Source organism: Nothoprocta perdicaria, unplaced genomic scaffold (genome assembly GCF_003342845.1).
Source record: "Nothoprocta perdicaria isolate Ctin4 unplaced genomic scaffold, notPer1 scaffold_169, whole genome shotgun sequence".
Lineage (NCBI taxonomy): Eukaryota > Metazoa > Chordata > Aves > Tinamiformes > Tinamidae > Nothoprocta > Nothoprocta perdicaria.
Window position 1 is genome coordinate 1251417 of NW_020454860.1, and position 14663 is coordinate 1266079.

Sequence of the window (14663 nt, forward strand, 5' to 3'; positions counted from 1 at the left end):
GGGGGCGGCCGCCGCGCTCCGTGCGCCCTGCTCCGCCCCCCGAGAGGGAGCGAGGGGAGCCCGGGGGCGCTGCCGGGGGGRGCCCGGGCGCAGCGCGGAGCTGCGGACCCAGGGGTCTTCCTAAGCCCTAACGCGCCACCCTCGTTACTGCCCTTCCCTGGGAGCCAGGGCCCCCTGGAGAGTGGGCCCATTCAGGAATTCTCTCTGTAACCAGAGGCCCCATTTTCACGGAGGTGGCCGTTTAAATGAGACACCTGCCGAGGACTTTCTCTGCCCTCCAGGCATTGCCAACCTTCGAAGCTCTGTGGGTTGCTGTGAATTTGAGAAGCAAATCTCCTCAGAGACTTTCTTATTCTTTTAAATACATATTCCCTAGTTGACAAATCYGTGTGCTAAAAATGTGTCTCTCCATCTTAACTAAGCTCACGCAAACTGTAAGAATCCTCATGTATAGTGCAAGAACTGAGTACAAGAATGATATTGTAAAACATGCTATGTAAAGAAGGGCAGGAAGGGCTGTACAGAGCACAGTCAGGGATAAACAGGCACCAGAAAGGTTTATAGGGGTGGTATGCAGAATATGTAGCAGAGCATTAGCATATGGAAAYGATGATTTGCAGATACCACTACTACATGTACCCCGTTCAAGCTCCCTATAGATGGCAACTCTTTTCCTTCTGCATGTTAGTAGTTTTTGGCTCAAACACTTTGTCTGATCCATTAATTATAAATGATATGCTAGCRTATTGATAGTTTGTTCGCACACAAAGATCATCTGTCCTGTAGCAGGGCTATAGGAAAGGATTCCTTATTCTGACTTCTCACTCGAGATGTTGCTGGTCTGTGTAGCATTTATCCTCCTGTTGGAATCTGCAGACACAAGTACCCAAATCCTGAAGCTAAGTGCACTGAAGCCTTTGACCATTGAAGTCCTGGAGTGGAATCACTGTCTCTGAATTGGACACATTCTACGCCTGATAAGATTTGTGGTTCCCTAGACCACCTCGCGGCAGCCAAACTGCTAGACAGAGGCATGCCTTAAAATAACTGGTGGAAAACCATAAAGAGAGGGTGTTGAACCTGAAGTTCATTTCTGTTGCAGTCAAGCATCTTAGCTGTGATAACCAAGAGGTGTCAGTCGTGGTCTGTAGGCTTCTCCTTAAGTTCCCCTAGATGGTACCGTCAAAGTGGAGCCGGGGCTTGATTGTTTCCCCTGAGAAAGGGTAAAGAGGAAACTGCAGCCTTTTATTCAGAAAGATACTCTTTATCAGTCATGATGCTGGTGTTCAGGTTTTCCTTCAGGCTGTTGTGTAGATATTCCACATTTCCAAATTAATTGCCCTAATCTTCAAATATTTTAGCAGAGTGTTTAATGGAACTCTAGGAATGTGAAATCTGTAGGTTTTGTAGGGTTTTCTTTTTGTAGTAGCTGTAATTGCACTTGTGTGTGGAATGTGATCCTATAGATGAGTACTAGTGAATACCTGGCATGTTCTGAGTTGGCCACTAAGCAGGGATTTCAATGCGGAGTGCCTCCACCAAGATACATASAGGTCAAACAACTGCTTAAAAGCTGCAGCATTGAAAAATATGTAGATGCCTTTTTAGCTTTAAATTTCACTCTTCTTCCCAATTTGAAGACTTCACACTGTTACTGGTGTGCCAGTATTCCATTAATTCCATCAGTTATTTAATACATTTGGTCTGAAATAATGTTCTTGTTTCAATTTTATGATGCAAATGAAGTTTTTTCACTACATAAGTTATCTGTATGGATTGTAAAGCAAGCTAAACAAATTTGTTTTGCATTTTTAGTGTAAGTACTCCTTTACCTCAAGCGCTCAGGATTTTTGTTTTCTTCTAAGGCTTGGTCGTTAACTGGTCAGGTCAAGGATTGCAAAAACTGGGTCCAACCTTACCCTGTGATGCTGATACTCACACTCTGATTCTGGACAAAAACCAGATAATTAAATTGGAACACCTGGAAAAATGCAGGAACTTGATGCAGGTAAGTGTTACTTAAATTGAATTTCCTATAAAGTCATGCAACTTCTGTTTTAGGGTCGCGTTTTGTAATTGAAGTCAAGCAGCAGTTGCTGTCTTCATAGAAAAACAAATGAGGCAAAGTGAAATAAAAATCTTGTTTTCTGTGCAGCCTGGCAGTYGACAGTGGTGCAAGTTGTCACCCAGATAACTAAAAGCACACTCAGCAAATCCGTAAKGGGGGGTGAGAAGAGAAACACTTAAAAAGGCCACTGAAACCCTAATAATTTTGATACTTTTTGCTTTTGCATACTTGATTTTTATAGTGTTAAATGTAGCTTAATTTAACCTTTCTTTGTGTAGATCTAAATATGCATACACACTCTTCCCCTTTGGGTCTGAATCTTCACAAAAGAGTTGGATTAGTTACTATAATTTGTAGAAAGACAAATTATTTTAATATATTTCATGAAGTGTCACCCTAGAAAGGAATCTTCACCAGTGGTACTGCATCCTGTCYCCAGGATTTGGCTTCCTCCTGTGTTTTGCATGCTTTGTAAATGAATCCTCTTCATTTTCCCTTTTTTTGCCTGTGTCATTTTTGTTTTGTTTTATTTTACTACTTTTCCAGATAAATTTTTGTTCTATATCTATAAAAATGAAATGAACACTAGCAGTTGTGAGGACTTTCTCATCCCCCTTTTACATTCCATTTAGGACAGATCTGAGCAAAGGAAGTGCATCATCAAGTCTTTTACTGTATATATGTGCTATATATATAAAATGTGTATATGTATATATATATATAAATATATAAGCGTGAAGACATAAAAAGAAGCTCTTACTAGAACGTAGCTCTTTAACTCTTGTAATGCAGCGAATGTTGGATTTCATTGACACAAAGAAACAGAAGGAAGCCRTGTGGAACAGGATGAAATGTAAACAGCAAATGCAAACATGTGAAATGGGAGGGTTCTCTGCTTTCTCATTAACCTGTCAAGTCGTAAAGCCCTGATATTGCTAGTGCTTATACTTAATCATAATACTGGCAACACACCATTTAAATTAATGAGGCTGCTAATGCTGGCAATATAAAGCATATGCGTGATGCTTGAAAAAATCAGAGTGTAGTCCCTCAGAGACAAAGCTATGCAAATAATTATCACTGAAAGTATGATTTCTCAGTGCAARTAGTGCAACAATTTTCAAAATGGCTTGGCAATTTTGATTAAAAAACTTAGTTTAATATAAAACAATTTCTTATTAAATTTCTTTCCTTTATCAGATGATGCTAGGAGGAGGATTTCTCTAAGTTTGAATTTCAAAGAAAATTATCTTTGATCATTTATTTCCTTGCTCGTGCAATTTCTTTTGCCAGAGTTGTTATTTGCTTGCAAATGGAAAATACAAATTAAAATAATTTCTCTTGGAATGCATTTTTAGCCACTAAAAAAAACCTAGATCATTTTGTCTTTAGAGTTGAATAGTTGAAACTGTTTCTTGTGTTTGTGTGTCAATCTGCAGCTGTCTGTGGCCCACAACCGTCTGGTCCGAATGATGGGTGTYGCAAAACTGACCAAGCTCCGGGTGCTAAATTTGCCTCATAACAGTATTGGTTATGTGGAAGGGCTGAAGGATCTGGTGCACCTGGAATGGCTGAACTTGGCAGGAAATAACTTGAAGGTAATGTATTTCTTGTCTGTTCGTTTTCCAGAATCTCTTGTAGTGGAAATTGGAAAAAATTTTTTACAAATTCTCTTCCACTTCAAAGAAATCTATACTTTTGTTTTTGGTCTTAATGGAAACAATTTAAAGTTTGTATCTACTATGAAATTTATATATTAATATGAACGTATATGAAATTTAGGAGGAGAAATTTTGGAAAAGAATTATTTAAGGGGTTAAAAAAAGTGATTTAATGTCAAAATGTAATGAGATTGGGAAAATTGTCTGAAAATAGATAAGTAATCATCTCTAAAAGCAAACTAYGGAGAAGCATGGTTAAATTCGTCAGTTTGGGGATTACTCATTCAGTATTTTTTTGTTTCCGTAATTATTTCTAATTGCTGATATGAGTTTAATGACTAAACAAGAGTACAAGACTTGTTCTTATTAACTTTTTTTTTTATATATAGGCCATTGAACAGATCAATTCTTGTATATCTCTTCAGCATCTTGATTTGTCAGATAACAACATCTCTCAGTTAGGAGATCTCTCCAAGCTTGTGTCTCTAAAGGTAGATGCTATTTTACATMTGTTTTTGTGGATTTTTTTGCAAAAAGATACTTGCTTGGAAAATCACTGCCTGGTAAAGCATTCGTTATTCAGACACTAAATCACCATAACCCTCACACAGAAGACTGTAAGAATTCTTACCTGTGTTGTACTTTCAAATATACTACTTGTAACAATGAATATACTTCTGTGTGTTATGATGATAAAGTTTTGCTTTAAAATATAAAGCCCGTATTTCTTCCTCACTAGAATAAGAAAGGGGAAAAAAAAAAAAAAAAGCATGATTTTGATGGCACCATAGATATTTCTTGTTTGGTTTGATGTGTATTTGATGTGATACATACGTTAATCAAACAGACATACATTTCATTGCCACATTTTCTTTTACAGACTCTCTTGCTACATGGAAATATTATAACCTCTCTTCGTACTGCMCCTGTTTGCCTACCTCAGAATCTGACTGTTTTTTCTTTGGCAGAAAATGAAATCAGAGACTTAAATGAGGTAAGACCTGGAAGATACATTATCTTGTCTTTAGGTAGACTGAAAGGARATAATCAGATAATTCTTTTAAGGTAAAAGAATCAAGGGAAGTGAAAGTAAAATGGGCTGTCTTTGAAATAACCCATGCTTATCCTTAGACCTGTCTTTATTACTATGATTATTATTACTCAGGGATGTTGGCAATATACTAAATTCATAGAATACTTTTAATGATTGTCTAGAGACTGAAAATTGAGCTGCTGACAGGGCTGTCTGCAGATTATCTGTTTAGAACAGAGGTTTAAGATCCACTTTGGAGGCTCATGTCTCATTTTATCCCTTTATCAAGCACCATGTAAGAGAAACCAGTCTGTATGTTTTTGGAAGATGATGGTGACGGAGTCTTAAATTATTAGTAGCCCAAATTCAGACATTTGTGTTGGAAGAACACCTTTTACGACAGGCTTTTTCCCCTTTAAGATAGGGTAGTGTTTCTCAGCTTTTTGGTATGCGTTTTTTTTCGTCAACGTTTCCGTGCCTGCTGTAGTGACCTGGAGTAGTAGAAATACTAAAATATTCTACACGTCAAACCATCGCCTATGTTTTAAGAGAAAGTAATACTTTCTAAGAGCTGTAGTAATTACAGGAGAATTAATAGGAAAATTAATAGGCAGTAGTTGATAGGCACTGCTTTGAAAATGTTCATGTTCAACAGGCAAATGGAGTTTTCGGTGTATTTGTAGTTATCTTGTGAGATGTTTAGCCTTAACCAGCAAAGCTGAGGTACATTCAGTAGGCGCTTGATCATTCCTTTCCATTAACAAAGACTCTTTATTTTCTGCAGGTTTCTTTCCTGGCTTCTCTTCCTCAATTGGAACAGTTGTCAATTATGAACAATCCTTGTGTGATGGCTACACCTTCTATCCCTGGCTTTGACTATAGGCCATATGTTGTCAGCTGGTGTTTGAACCTTAAAGTTCTTGATGGATATGTGATTTCTCAAAAGGAAAGGTAACGTTATGTTTTAAAGTATTGAATGGAGTCTAGCTAAACTGAAGTTTTGTTATTATATAAAAACAAAAATGATAAAGTGAATATGATACAGTGTTTATCTTGTAATGTCTGTATGAGAAACAGCCCAATTAATATTGTTGCTGTTGTGAGATTTTTTTTTTAATCTGTTACACTGTAATTATTCTGTCAAATTACACGTTTATTTAAGTGGAAATATAAAGTTAGAGGATATTTTATTACTAGATTCAAAGTAACACTTTAACAAATTGGTGTTAAATTAGCAGCAGTCTGTTTTCCCTTCCAAGTGCACAACCTCTTTGACTTTATAGATTGAGGAAAGTCTGCAAATACTGAAGTATTATCTTGGGAAAAGTTTAAACACTCTCTTTGTAAAGCATCTGACTTGCGGGCCTATTTTCAGATCTAGGCTTTCTTTTATCAATTAATTTAATGAAATTAAATGTAACCAATTGAATTTACTTAAAGTTTTGCTTTATCATTTTGTTGCTGCTCTGTGCGTGTGTGTGTGTATATATATATATGGCAGTAGAGATGTCAAGTTAAAATTCTTGATTTCAAAACAGTCCAGTTGTGTTGATTTTCTCAATCATTATCCAACAGAAAAGCATTCTAGTTCAACACATGAACAGAGTCCAAGACATACTGCCCTCTTTTCCAAATTAACAGAAATGAACTTTTTGATTAAAGACAAACCATTCTTGTTTCTGTTTCACCTTTTAACAAGGCTCCCAGCCAAAGTCAGGAGTTTTGTGACAGGCATTGATGATGATTATTTTTCCCTTTGCTAGTTTAAAGGCAGAATGGCTCTACAGTCAAGGAAAAGGAAGATCATATCGACCTGGACAGCATGTTCAGCTAGTCCAGTACTTGGCTACTGTTTGTCCTCTTATATCTACATACGGTCTTCAGACTGAAGAGGATGCCAAACTGGAAAAAATATTGAGTAAGCAAAGGTGAGAGCTCTTTATTTCTCTGATGTTAGAAAGCTTACTTGGGAATGTAATTGTGTGTCTCATTTTGCATTGGATAAAATAATATCTCCTGTGAAGTGTTTAAAAAAATAGTGATGACTGCAGAAAGGAAGGAGAGTGGGGCCACAGGATGTACCCTAGCAGGAACTAAGAAGCAAGATTGCAGCAGAAAGCATTTTGCTGCTTGTTGGACCATCTAGAGGCATTATTTTTCAGTCTGTGCTCTTTAAGACATGGAAGGGGATTTTTGGTAGGGCTGTGATTAAAATAAAAAGCATACTGAGATTCATCCCACACAAGAAAGTTGGAAAACTTCTGTTTTTACTGTAAGTTAAGACCATTGTGGTATGCTGCATGATTAGCCTTAGCAACACTTTGTTGCTGCTGTTTGTTCTTTTGTTTGGTTTAAGGCTAAGTTTGTCCTTTAGGGACTGTTTCTCRTGTACTTGGAGTCCAGGAGTACTGGAGTTAGGGACAGAGTGGCAGTTCAGCCAAGGGGACTGGCCTTGGGAGTCTCTAGAAGAAATGGAAGTGGCTGCCCCCATTGCAGTTGTGCCTGGATTTCAACGGGRAGGTTGCAGAAAGTGTTGGGATGGTTTCAAGGAGAAAGCTGGAAAGAGTGATTATGTTTTCACTCTGCTCAGTGCTATGGTATTTGCATCAGGCTCCTGGGAAGAACTCAGAAAGTTGACTTGTAAGATAGGACTTTATTTGGTTTTAAGGCAGTCGGGCTTTCTAACATCTAACTCAAGATATTTCAATTTAGCAGTGTTGAAAYAGCCTCTATCAGATTGTGGAGGATGTTTGTGTACTTGCAGTAATATTCTCTTTGTCAATTAGTACTAGGATTTTGTCTCCCCTTCCCTCCTTTCCCAGTCACAGTGACACCTGAATTCACTTATTTTCAACTATAGAACACACTTCTTCCATTATTCAAACTCATTGATATGTTTAGGCATAGTGTATCCTGCAGAATACACTTAAAATATCTGCGTACCCTGCTTGTGCATATAGCTGCTTTATCAGTCTGCACTCAGAACTGCATTCAGGTTGTGTGAGTTTGTGTTTTGTTTTGTTTTGACTTTTCTGGTGCATATAATTGTAAGATGATGAAAGGAGCAGGAAGAAGGGGGAGCAGGAGGAACCTAAAACATCTGAGACCTGTGGCAAGAAGACAGATTGTGCAAATCCCTATTGTGAGTGGTCCTGTTAGTATGTTGTAGATGATGGGGTCTCTGTAACTGGCCTCTTAGAATGATCAGATCATGTTTTATTCTCAAGTAGTATCTTTTAGATGCTTTCTGTTCCAAAAAACGTTATAAAGAAATATAAAATCTGCTGGACCTCTGCGCTTAGGTTCCACCAGAGGCAGCTGATGCATCAAAGCCAAAATGAAGGAGCACCTACATCTTCCACCCCCAAGAAAGCTCAGCCAGTTGCATATGAACAMAGCAATCCAGCCCAGCCACCACAGACAGTTCTTGAAAGTGGTAAGGTGCAAACGATCTCATCATTTCTTACCTGTGGAAATTAACCTTGTTTATTTATTTTTTAACATAGTTCACCTTATGGAGGGAATTTCAAAACAATGTCCAGTTGGCCCTGTAATCTGTTAATTTTGGGAGATTTTGAACTGAAGGAATGCTTTCATTTCTAACACACTTTATATTTCATCCTTTTTCATGTCTTGTAATGCTAATAAGTTGCTACTTTGAGTGTTGTATCTGATTAAAGTGTAATTCTTTACACTTTAGGGAATTTGTGCAGTTTACTGTACCCAGTACAAACCTGTAAGGTTTGTACCTTAACCAGAAACCTATAAGGTTTCTGGATTTTACTGTGTTAAGTAATTATTATCCTTAATGTTACACAGTAATGACTATAATTATTAAATCTTGCTGCTTATCTACCTAGGTGCTTATTTAAAACAAATTGTGAATCTCTATGGATTAAAGTAGAATACTTCATTGAATTACTATGTGAGTTTTTTGAGTCTGTGTTTCTGCCTCTCTAGAACCCGTCATCCAGAAGAATTCTTGGGTTGGACCAAGTGCCAATGATGATCATTCCTATGCAGTAAAGAACACTTTTCCTCCTGAAAGAARCTGTCACAAGGAGCTATACCTTGAAGATATACAGACTGATGAGGACAAACTAAACAGCAGCCTTCTGTCCTCAGAGTCTACCTTTATGCCTGTTGCTTTGGGATCATCTCCAGTATCTCCTACTACAGACCCGAAGCTACATGGAATCAGCCTGGACCTAGAGGAAGATGGTGAAACAGTAGTTGAATCTGTGAAAGATGTTAGTAGGGAAGAAGCTGCTAAGCAAGAGGGATCTTCTTGGGTAGTAACCCAAGAGCACTCCAACAAAACAGCAGAAAGTGTGGAAACTCAAGAGACCATGAAAGAGAGCAAGTTATTGCCATCTTCTGATCCAGTAACACCTAAACCAACTGCTAACAGTAGCAACAGTTTAGCCTCCTCTGAGGAGCACGTTCTGCAGAGCCACCACAGCGAATCACTAGGTGCTGAGTCGATAGTTACAACTCTTTGCCCTGATCAGAGTGCAGGAGAAAATGCTGATGCGTTCACCACAGCTAATCAAGGGGCAGCTGAGCTGCAGCAGGCGACCAGAGCGGCTACCAAGCTGCAGGCCTGCTGGAGAGGATTCTACACGAGGAACTACCATCCCCGAGCCAAGGAAGTGCGGTACGAAATTCGGCTAAGCAGGATGCAGGAGCACATCGTTTGTCTGACCCGTGAAATAGAAAAGTAAGTTGAGGTCTTGGTCTGTGTTTTCAAATCTGAATGAACATAACTAGTGTTTCAGGATAGGTATAAAATGGTCTCAATATGCTCAATATGCTGCATACAGCAGCTCCTAGTAGCAGGAATAAAAGACTGTCCTATAGCACACACGTGGATGTGCACACAACTGYGCATCTTCGCAGAGTGCACTTTGTGAATGGGTTGAGTTAGAAGAAACGTTTCTGTTCCTCTGGAACCAGGACTTCGATGTTTGAGTGCATAATCACTGTAACAGTTGTAAAGTGTAAATTTTGAATTTATTTTTTCTTGTCTTCTGGAAATTAGAGAGTCACCATCAATTTTGAGAGTTGTTCCACTGTCACTGATGAGAGGGGCTTCTCTCTTCCTCGTGTGATATTATGACCATCGTCAAAGTTTTTTTTAAGATATAAATTGAGGATTGAGTTATTATCGGATCTTGATGACAAGACAAATTGCAGTAATAGCTAAATGTTTGACTCTGTGCTATCTTTGAGAGCTCTTCTGTGAGCATTTTTAATGTAGGCTTATTGATCTCTTTACCCAAATGTTGCTAACTTAAGCTGCATATCTTTCAATGTGTGTCTTGTAGACTAAGAAAAGAAAGAGAGGAAGATAAGGTTCAAAGGCTTGTACAGGAGGAAGCAGTCAAATTTCTTTGGAACCAGGTAATGGATTTAGTCCTCTTATTTTTGCACTTAAGAATGAATTCAGAAAACTTTGCTTGATACTGCAGATATTGAGATGCTAATGAATATAGTTGGTTCTTAATGAATAAGGTTTATTCTTGGGATGGCCTCGGTAGCTTATTAGGATGCAACTACCAAATTATTTTCTTGTTTTCTAAGGGTGGAGGAAAGGTGAGAGAGGGAAGATTTTGATGTGTTAAACAGTAAGCTCTGTGTTTCTAAATTCTAAAATGTAACTTGGAAGGAGAAGGACAAAATGCAAGGAAAGCTAAACAAGCTTAAGTAGAAGCATGAGGAATAATGGAACAGTTAGATGTCCAGGATGAATGAAACAAAGTGCCAAGCGATGTTTCCTGTGGACAACTTGTTTCTCGAACAGAAAAGTTAYTAATGTATCTTTTAATTATGTATTGTGTTTCACAGTGATACTTTCCTTGTCCTTTTCAGGTTAAATCTCTTCAACAATGGCAGCTTTCAGTGACCCAAAATTTGGGTACTGCTTGGCAACCTGGTGTCCCTTCAGCCAGTACTTCTTGTCCCTCTGAACCATCTATTCKGTCATCCACCCTTCAGCAAGAAACCTCACCAGATGTTAGCAAGGTTAATCCTTGCTGGTTAATCCCACCCAGTGACGCTCCTCAGGAAAAATCATTACTGCAGTTCCCAGATTCTGGGTTTCATTCTTCTGTGGCTGGTCAGACTCATGCCAGYGACTTGTATAGCTCTGAGAAGAGTTTTATGGAAGGGGCTGAGAGCTCCCTTTCCATGGAAACAGTCAAACAATGTGGCAGTTCTGTTTCAGAGCATCCTTCTGATRTGGAGGATGGCCAGGGGGAACATGGGGAAAGTAGAGAGAGCTCTAACAGCGAGCAGGACAACAGTCTTCTACAACAGTATTTGAAATCAGTTCAGCAGCKGGAAGAGGATGATGATGGCATAAATTGTGATGATGGAACAGAGGGGAGTGACCCACAAATTGCCACTTCGTCAGAAAAACAAGATTTTTCTTCTGATACTGTTTCTGTAGATGTCCCTCAAGGTACATCTTCCCCTGCACGAGGTGAAATCAGTCAGGCACCAGAAAGCTGCAAGCTGAATTCGGGCATAGTAGATGGGAAGCAAACAGACTGTGATTCCGCGTTTCAGATGCGGCACGTCGGCATCGCCGTATAGTCAGCTCAGTTGCATGAAGGACAAGGGACTCCTTCCATTTTTTTTCTCCTTATTCTTTTCTCCATTTACATAAAACTTGCACTTTTTTTGTGTATGCTGATTTGGATTTTAGACTTCTGTTACCAATTTATGTTTTCATTATCGTTTGACTAGTCTTGCTGAAGCCTGGCACTAACTATGCTAAGCTCAGGTCAGCAAAGTTCTTTGTGGGGGTCATGATGCACTTTATTTTTGCATATCTGAATGATATCTTAATAACTGGGTTCCATGATATAAATTCTGAAGAGTGTGTGTGGGGATATTTACTRTAAACTGAGGTCAGTGAGTGTGTTCATAAATCTTTGATATATTTTTGTTTCTTTTCTTTTTTTTTTCTTTTTTCTTTYYCCCCCGAAAAAGCAGACTTTAGTTCTTGCTGTGTGAAAAGAAGAAAACAATATKGGAAGCAACTGAGCCAACATAGGCRGTCTGTGCATGTATGGACACAACCAGAGGATAAGGAAGAGGATAAGAAAGCAGTTGCCTTTCAGGCTTTTTGTTGACTTTAAAGAGTATCTTTGCCAGTGTTTCAGACCTGGGTTTCCTTGAGGCACTGTTCCAAATCAGTGACATTATTTTGTCCTTGAGCTGAAGTTTTTGGCAAGGAATTAGGTTAATTACAAAGGCACTGAAATAGGGTCTTAATGGAGTCAAACCCTAGGGAATTTCAAACAGATTTTGGCCTTTGTTTCCCCTGGAGTTAGATTTTTCCCTTCAAAAGGAAAAAGTCTTTTTCATTTTGAAAGGAAAGGTAATGCTCTTTCCAGGTTGTTTTTCAGGTAAGACTTGGTTACAGTAGCAGATTGGTGGCATGTCCTTGGCCTCCAAGGACGGATGGATGCCCCTGTCATGCTGGGCCTGGGATCTGCACCACTTCATGTGCTGGATGCATCGCAACTCCTTCAGCTATAAGCGTTAAAGGGAAATGTCATGAGTTGAAACTATTCCTTGCCATCTCTGCTGCTTGCTTGCTTATTTATTTGTTTGATTTTTTTTTCTGCATATATTCACTCTGACATTCTAATAAGCTATAGATAAAAAGCTGTGTTTCTTGTCCATTGATGAGTACTAAGTTAAGCAGGCTGTGCTTTYCCCTTAAATTCTAGGCAAGCAATAGGGTTTGCATTTTCCTTGGCCCTTGCTGTATTGTTTTCATTGAAAGTGATTGGTTACTTTAGCATAGCACAAAAGTGACAAGGGAAATCTGTTTTGCCATATAATTGGTAATGGATGTTTGCAAAATAAAAATCAACCGACCCACGGATATCATGACCTCAAGTTTTAATACTGTGTTTTGCAATGTGAAAGCCTCGTGCCTCTACAGTTTTTGTGTTAATTCCTCTGAGGTCAGTAATGTCAATCATAGAAATGCAGATATGAAGGGTTATATCCTGACTCTGAATCCATGGATTTTATCTTTTGGTGCTACTGTGTCRTTGAAATCAACTAGCGCTTTTTTAAGCAACTCTTCTGACCACCTTAACATGTTAAGTTTTTTACTGTAAAAGCCTTATTTTTGGTTCTCAGCTGAAATTCAATCCTCCTGAAGAGTTTGGCCCTTGATAAGGCCAGTGTAATGAGTCCTCAGAAGCAGCCTTCACGGAGAACACACGTGTCATGTTTGACTTGTAACAGCTACATGCCCAGTGGTGAAGTTCACCTCAAGAGAATAAAGCTTGGCTTTGCACATACAGTAGCCATCCTCTTTTCCTGAAAGTTCTAGGAGATGAACTTCTTGGGAGAGCAGTTACTACAGTCGGGCTGACATCAAACTGTGGTTAGCACAGAGGAACACTGAGAAAAACGGAGGTGGAAGATTTTTAGCTTGCTGTATTTGCAACTGAGCCCTGTTCGCAGTGTGTTTATGGTGCAGTAGTATTCATGGCTAGAGCAGAGGGCAGGGCTGTGCAGTGCTCTGTGAACTGAAGATTGGAGGCTGAAAGTGGTGTGGTTGCACTAGGGAATGAGGGTGTGCTCTTCATGGGTGTGTCCTTGTCCTCTGAAAGAGATCAAAGCTCTCAAAACTGGCCAGTTTGCAGAATTGGCCTCCTTGAGGGTCAGCCTGTTGCAGTGATCTCGTGTAACGCCTTAAAGAGCCTTTCTTGGCTTTATTGAGAGGGAAATTATTTCTGTACTTAAAACTGCTGCGGGGTCAGACTCTGGATGCRGTGGCTGGGTTAAAGGAACAGGGAGTTCTCTCTAGTGGCAGAGAGCTGGACTGACATGTGGAGGAAGACAGGGGGGAAAATGACCGCTGCCTGGGTAAAAATATCACTCAGTGAAGACATTGAGGCACCACAAATATTTTATTGTTTTACCTTCGTGCCTCTTTTGCTGCAAAATTAGAGGAGAAGCAGTTTCAATTTTTTGAGGTGTCCAAAGGTCATAATTTGATAAAAGAACTTTTTCATGGAAGCCTGAGTAGTTTATTGACTTTTTTGTCTGTTCATAGGGCTTACAAAAAAAAATGCATGAAGATTTATTTTAAATAATGCCTGGATCAGCAGTTGGCTTTTCTAACTTGTCACCTGGAATATGCAAAATTGATTTTGTGAAGCTACAGAAAAAAATCTGCCAACACACTCAGCTTTATCTTCTTACTTTTGGGGGAGCTTTGAAATATGAAAGACCTTTTTCTGATGTTGTGAAATGTATTTTGCATGTGTAGAAGATCAGTTGTCTAAATGTAGCATATAGAAATCATATAGAAAGGTAAAGTTTTGGAACCATTTCTCTAGGGTTAGAAGTAGTTGCTTTGTACATAAATAAAATATTTTGTCTCAATGATTAAAAAGATATACAGTGAAAGAGATGGCAAAGGTATACATTAGACAGGCAAGCAATTAAATTTGATGTGTTCTTAAAATACGGCTTCTTTCAGTCCACACTAAGCCCTCAAAGAATAACTTTATAGAAGTATCATAGTTTTAATTTATGATTTAATATTTACTCCTGTTTATTTGAATTAGATTTTTCTTTAAATAGGTAATACTTTTCCTTGGGTATGTATACACATTTCCTTTTGGAGCTGATGGGAAATTTTGTAAAGGAATCAGAAGGCCTAACATGTCTGCAACTTTCCTGTTACAAAATATGTCTTTGGTGCTTTCCTTTTGCAAAGCTTTTTATTCCGTGGAAGATGGTGCTTGCTGGTAAGGGTTACTTGTCAGGCCATGCTGTCAGCCCYGCCACTGGCGCAGTTCAACTGCTTCCTTATTTGCCTCAATAAAATTGGACACCTTTGATGGGCAGCTCAGACAATATA

At 38.9% G+C, this 14663-nt stretch overlaps 1 protein-coding gene across 1 annotated transcript; it reads left to right on the forward strand.

Annotated features, from left to right (window-relative positions):
• Nucleotides 1-830: 830 nt before the first annotated feature.
• On the forward strand, nt 831-11718 carry CEP97 (centrosomal protein 97). The gene is made up of 11 exons (XM_026035886.1): nt 831-882; nt 1866-2008; nt 3508-3666; nt 4119-4220; nt 4610-4723; nt 5547-5713; nt 6526-6690; nt 8065-8198; nt 8723-9482; nt 10090-10165; nt 10634-11718. The coding sequence occupies exons 1-11, from the start codon at nt 831-833 to the stop codon at nt 11357-11359; spliced, it is 2598 nt and encodes an 865-aa protein (XP_025891671.1). The 3' UTR covers nt 11360-11718.
• Nucleotides 11719-14663: the final 2945 nt, after the last annotated feature.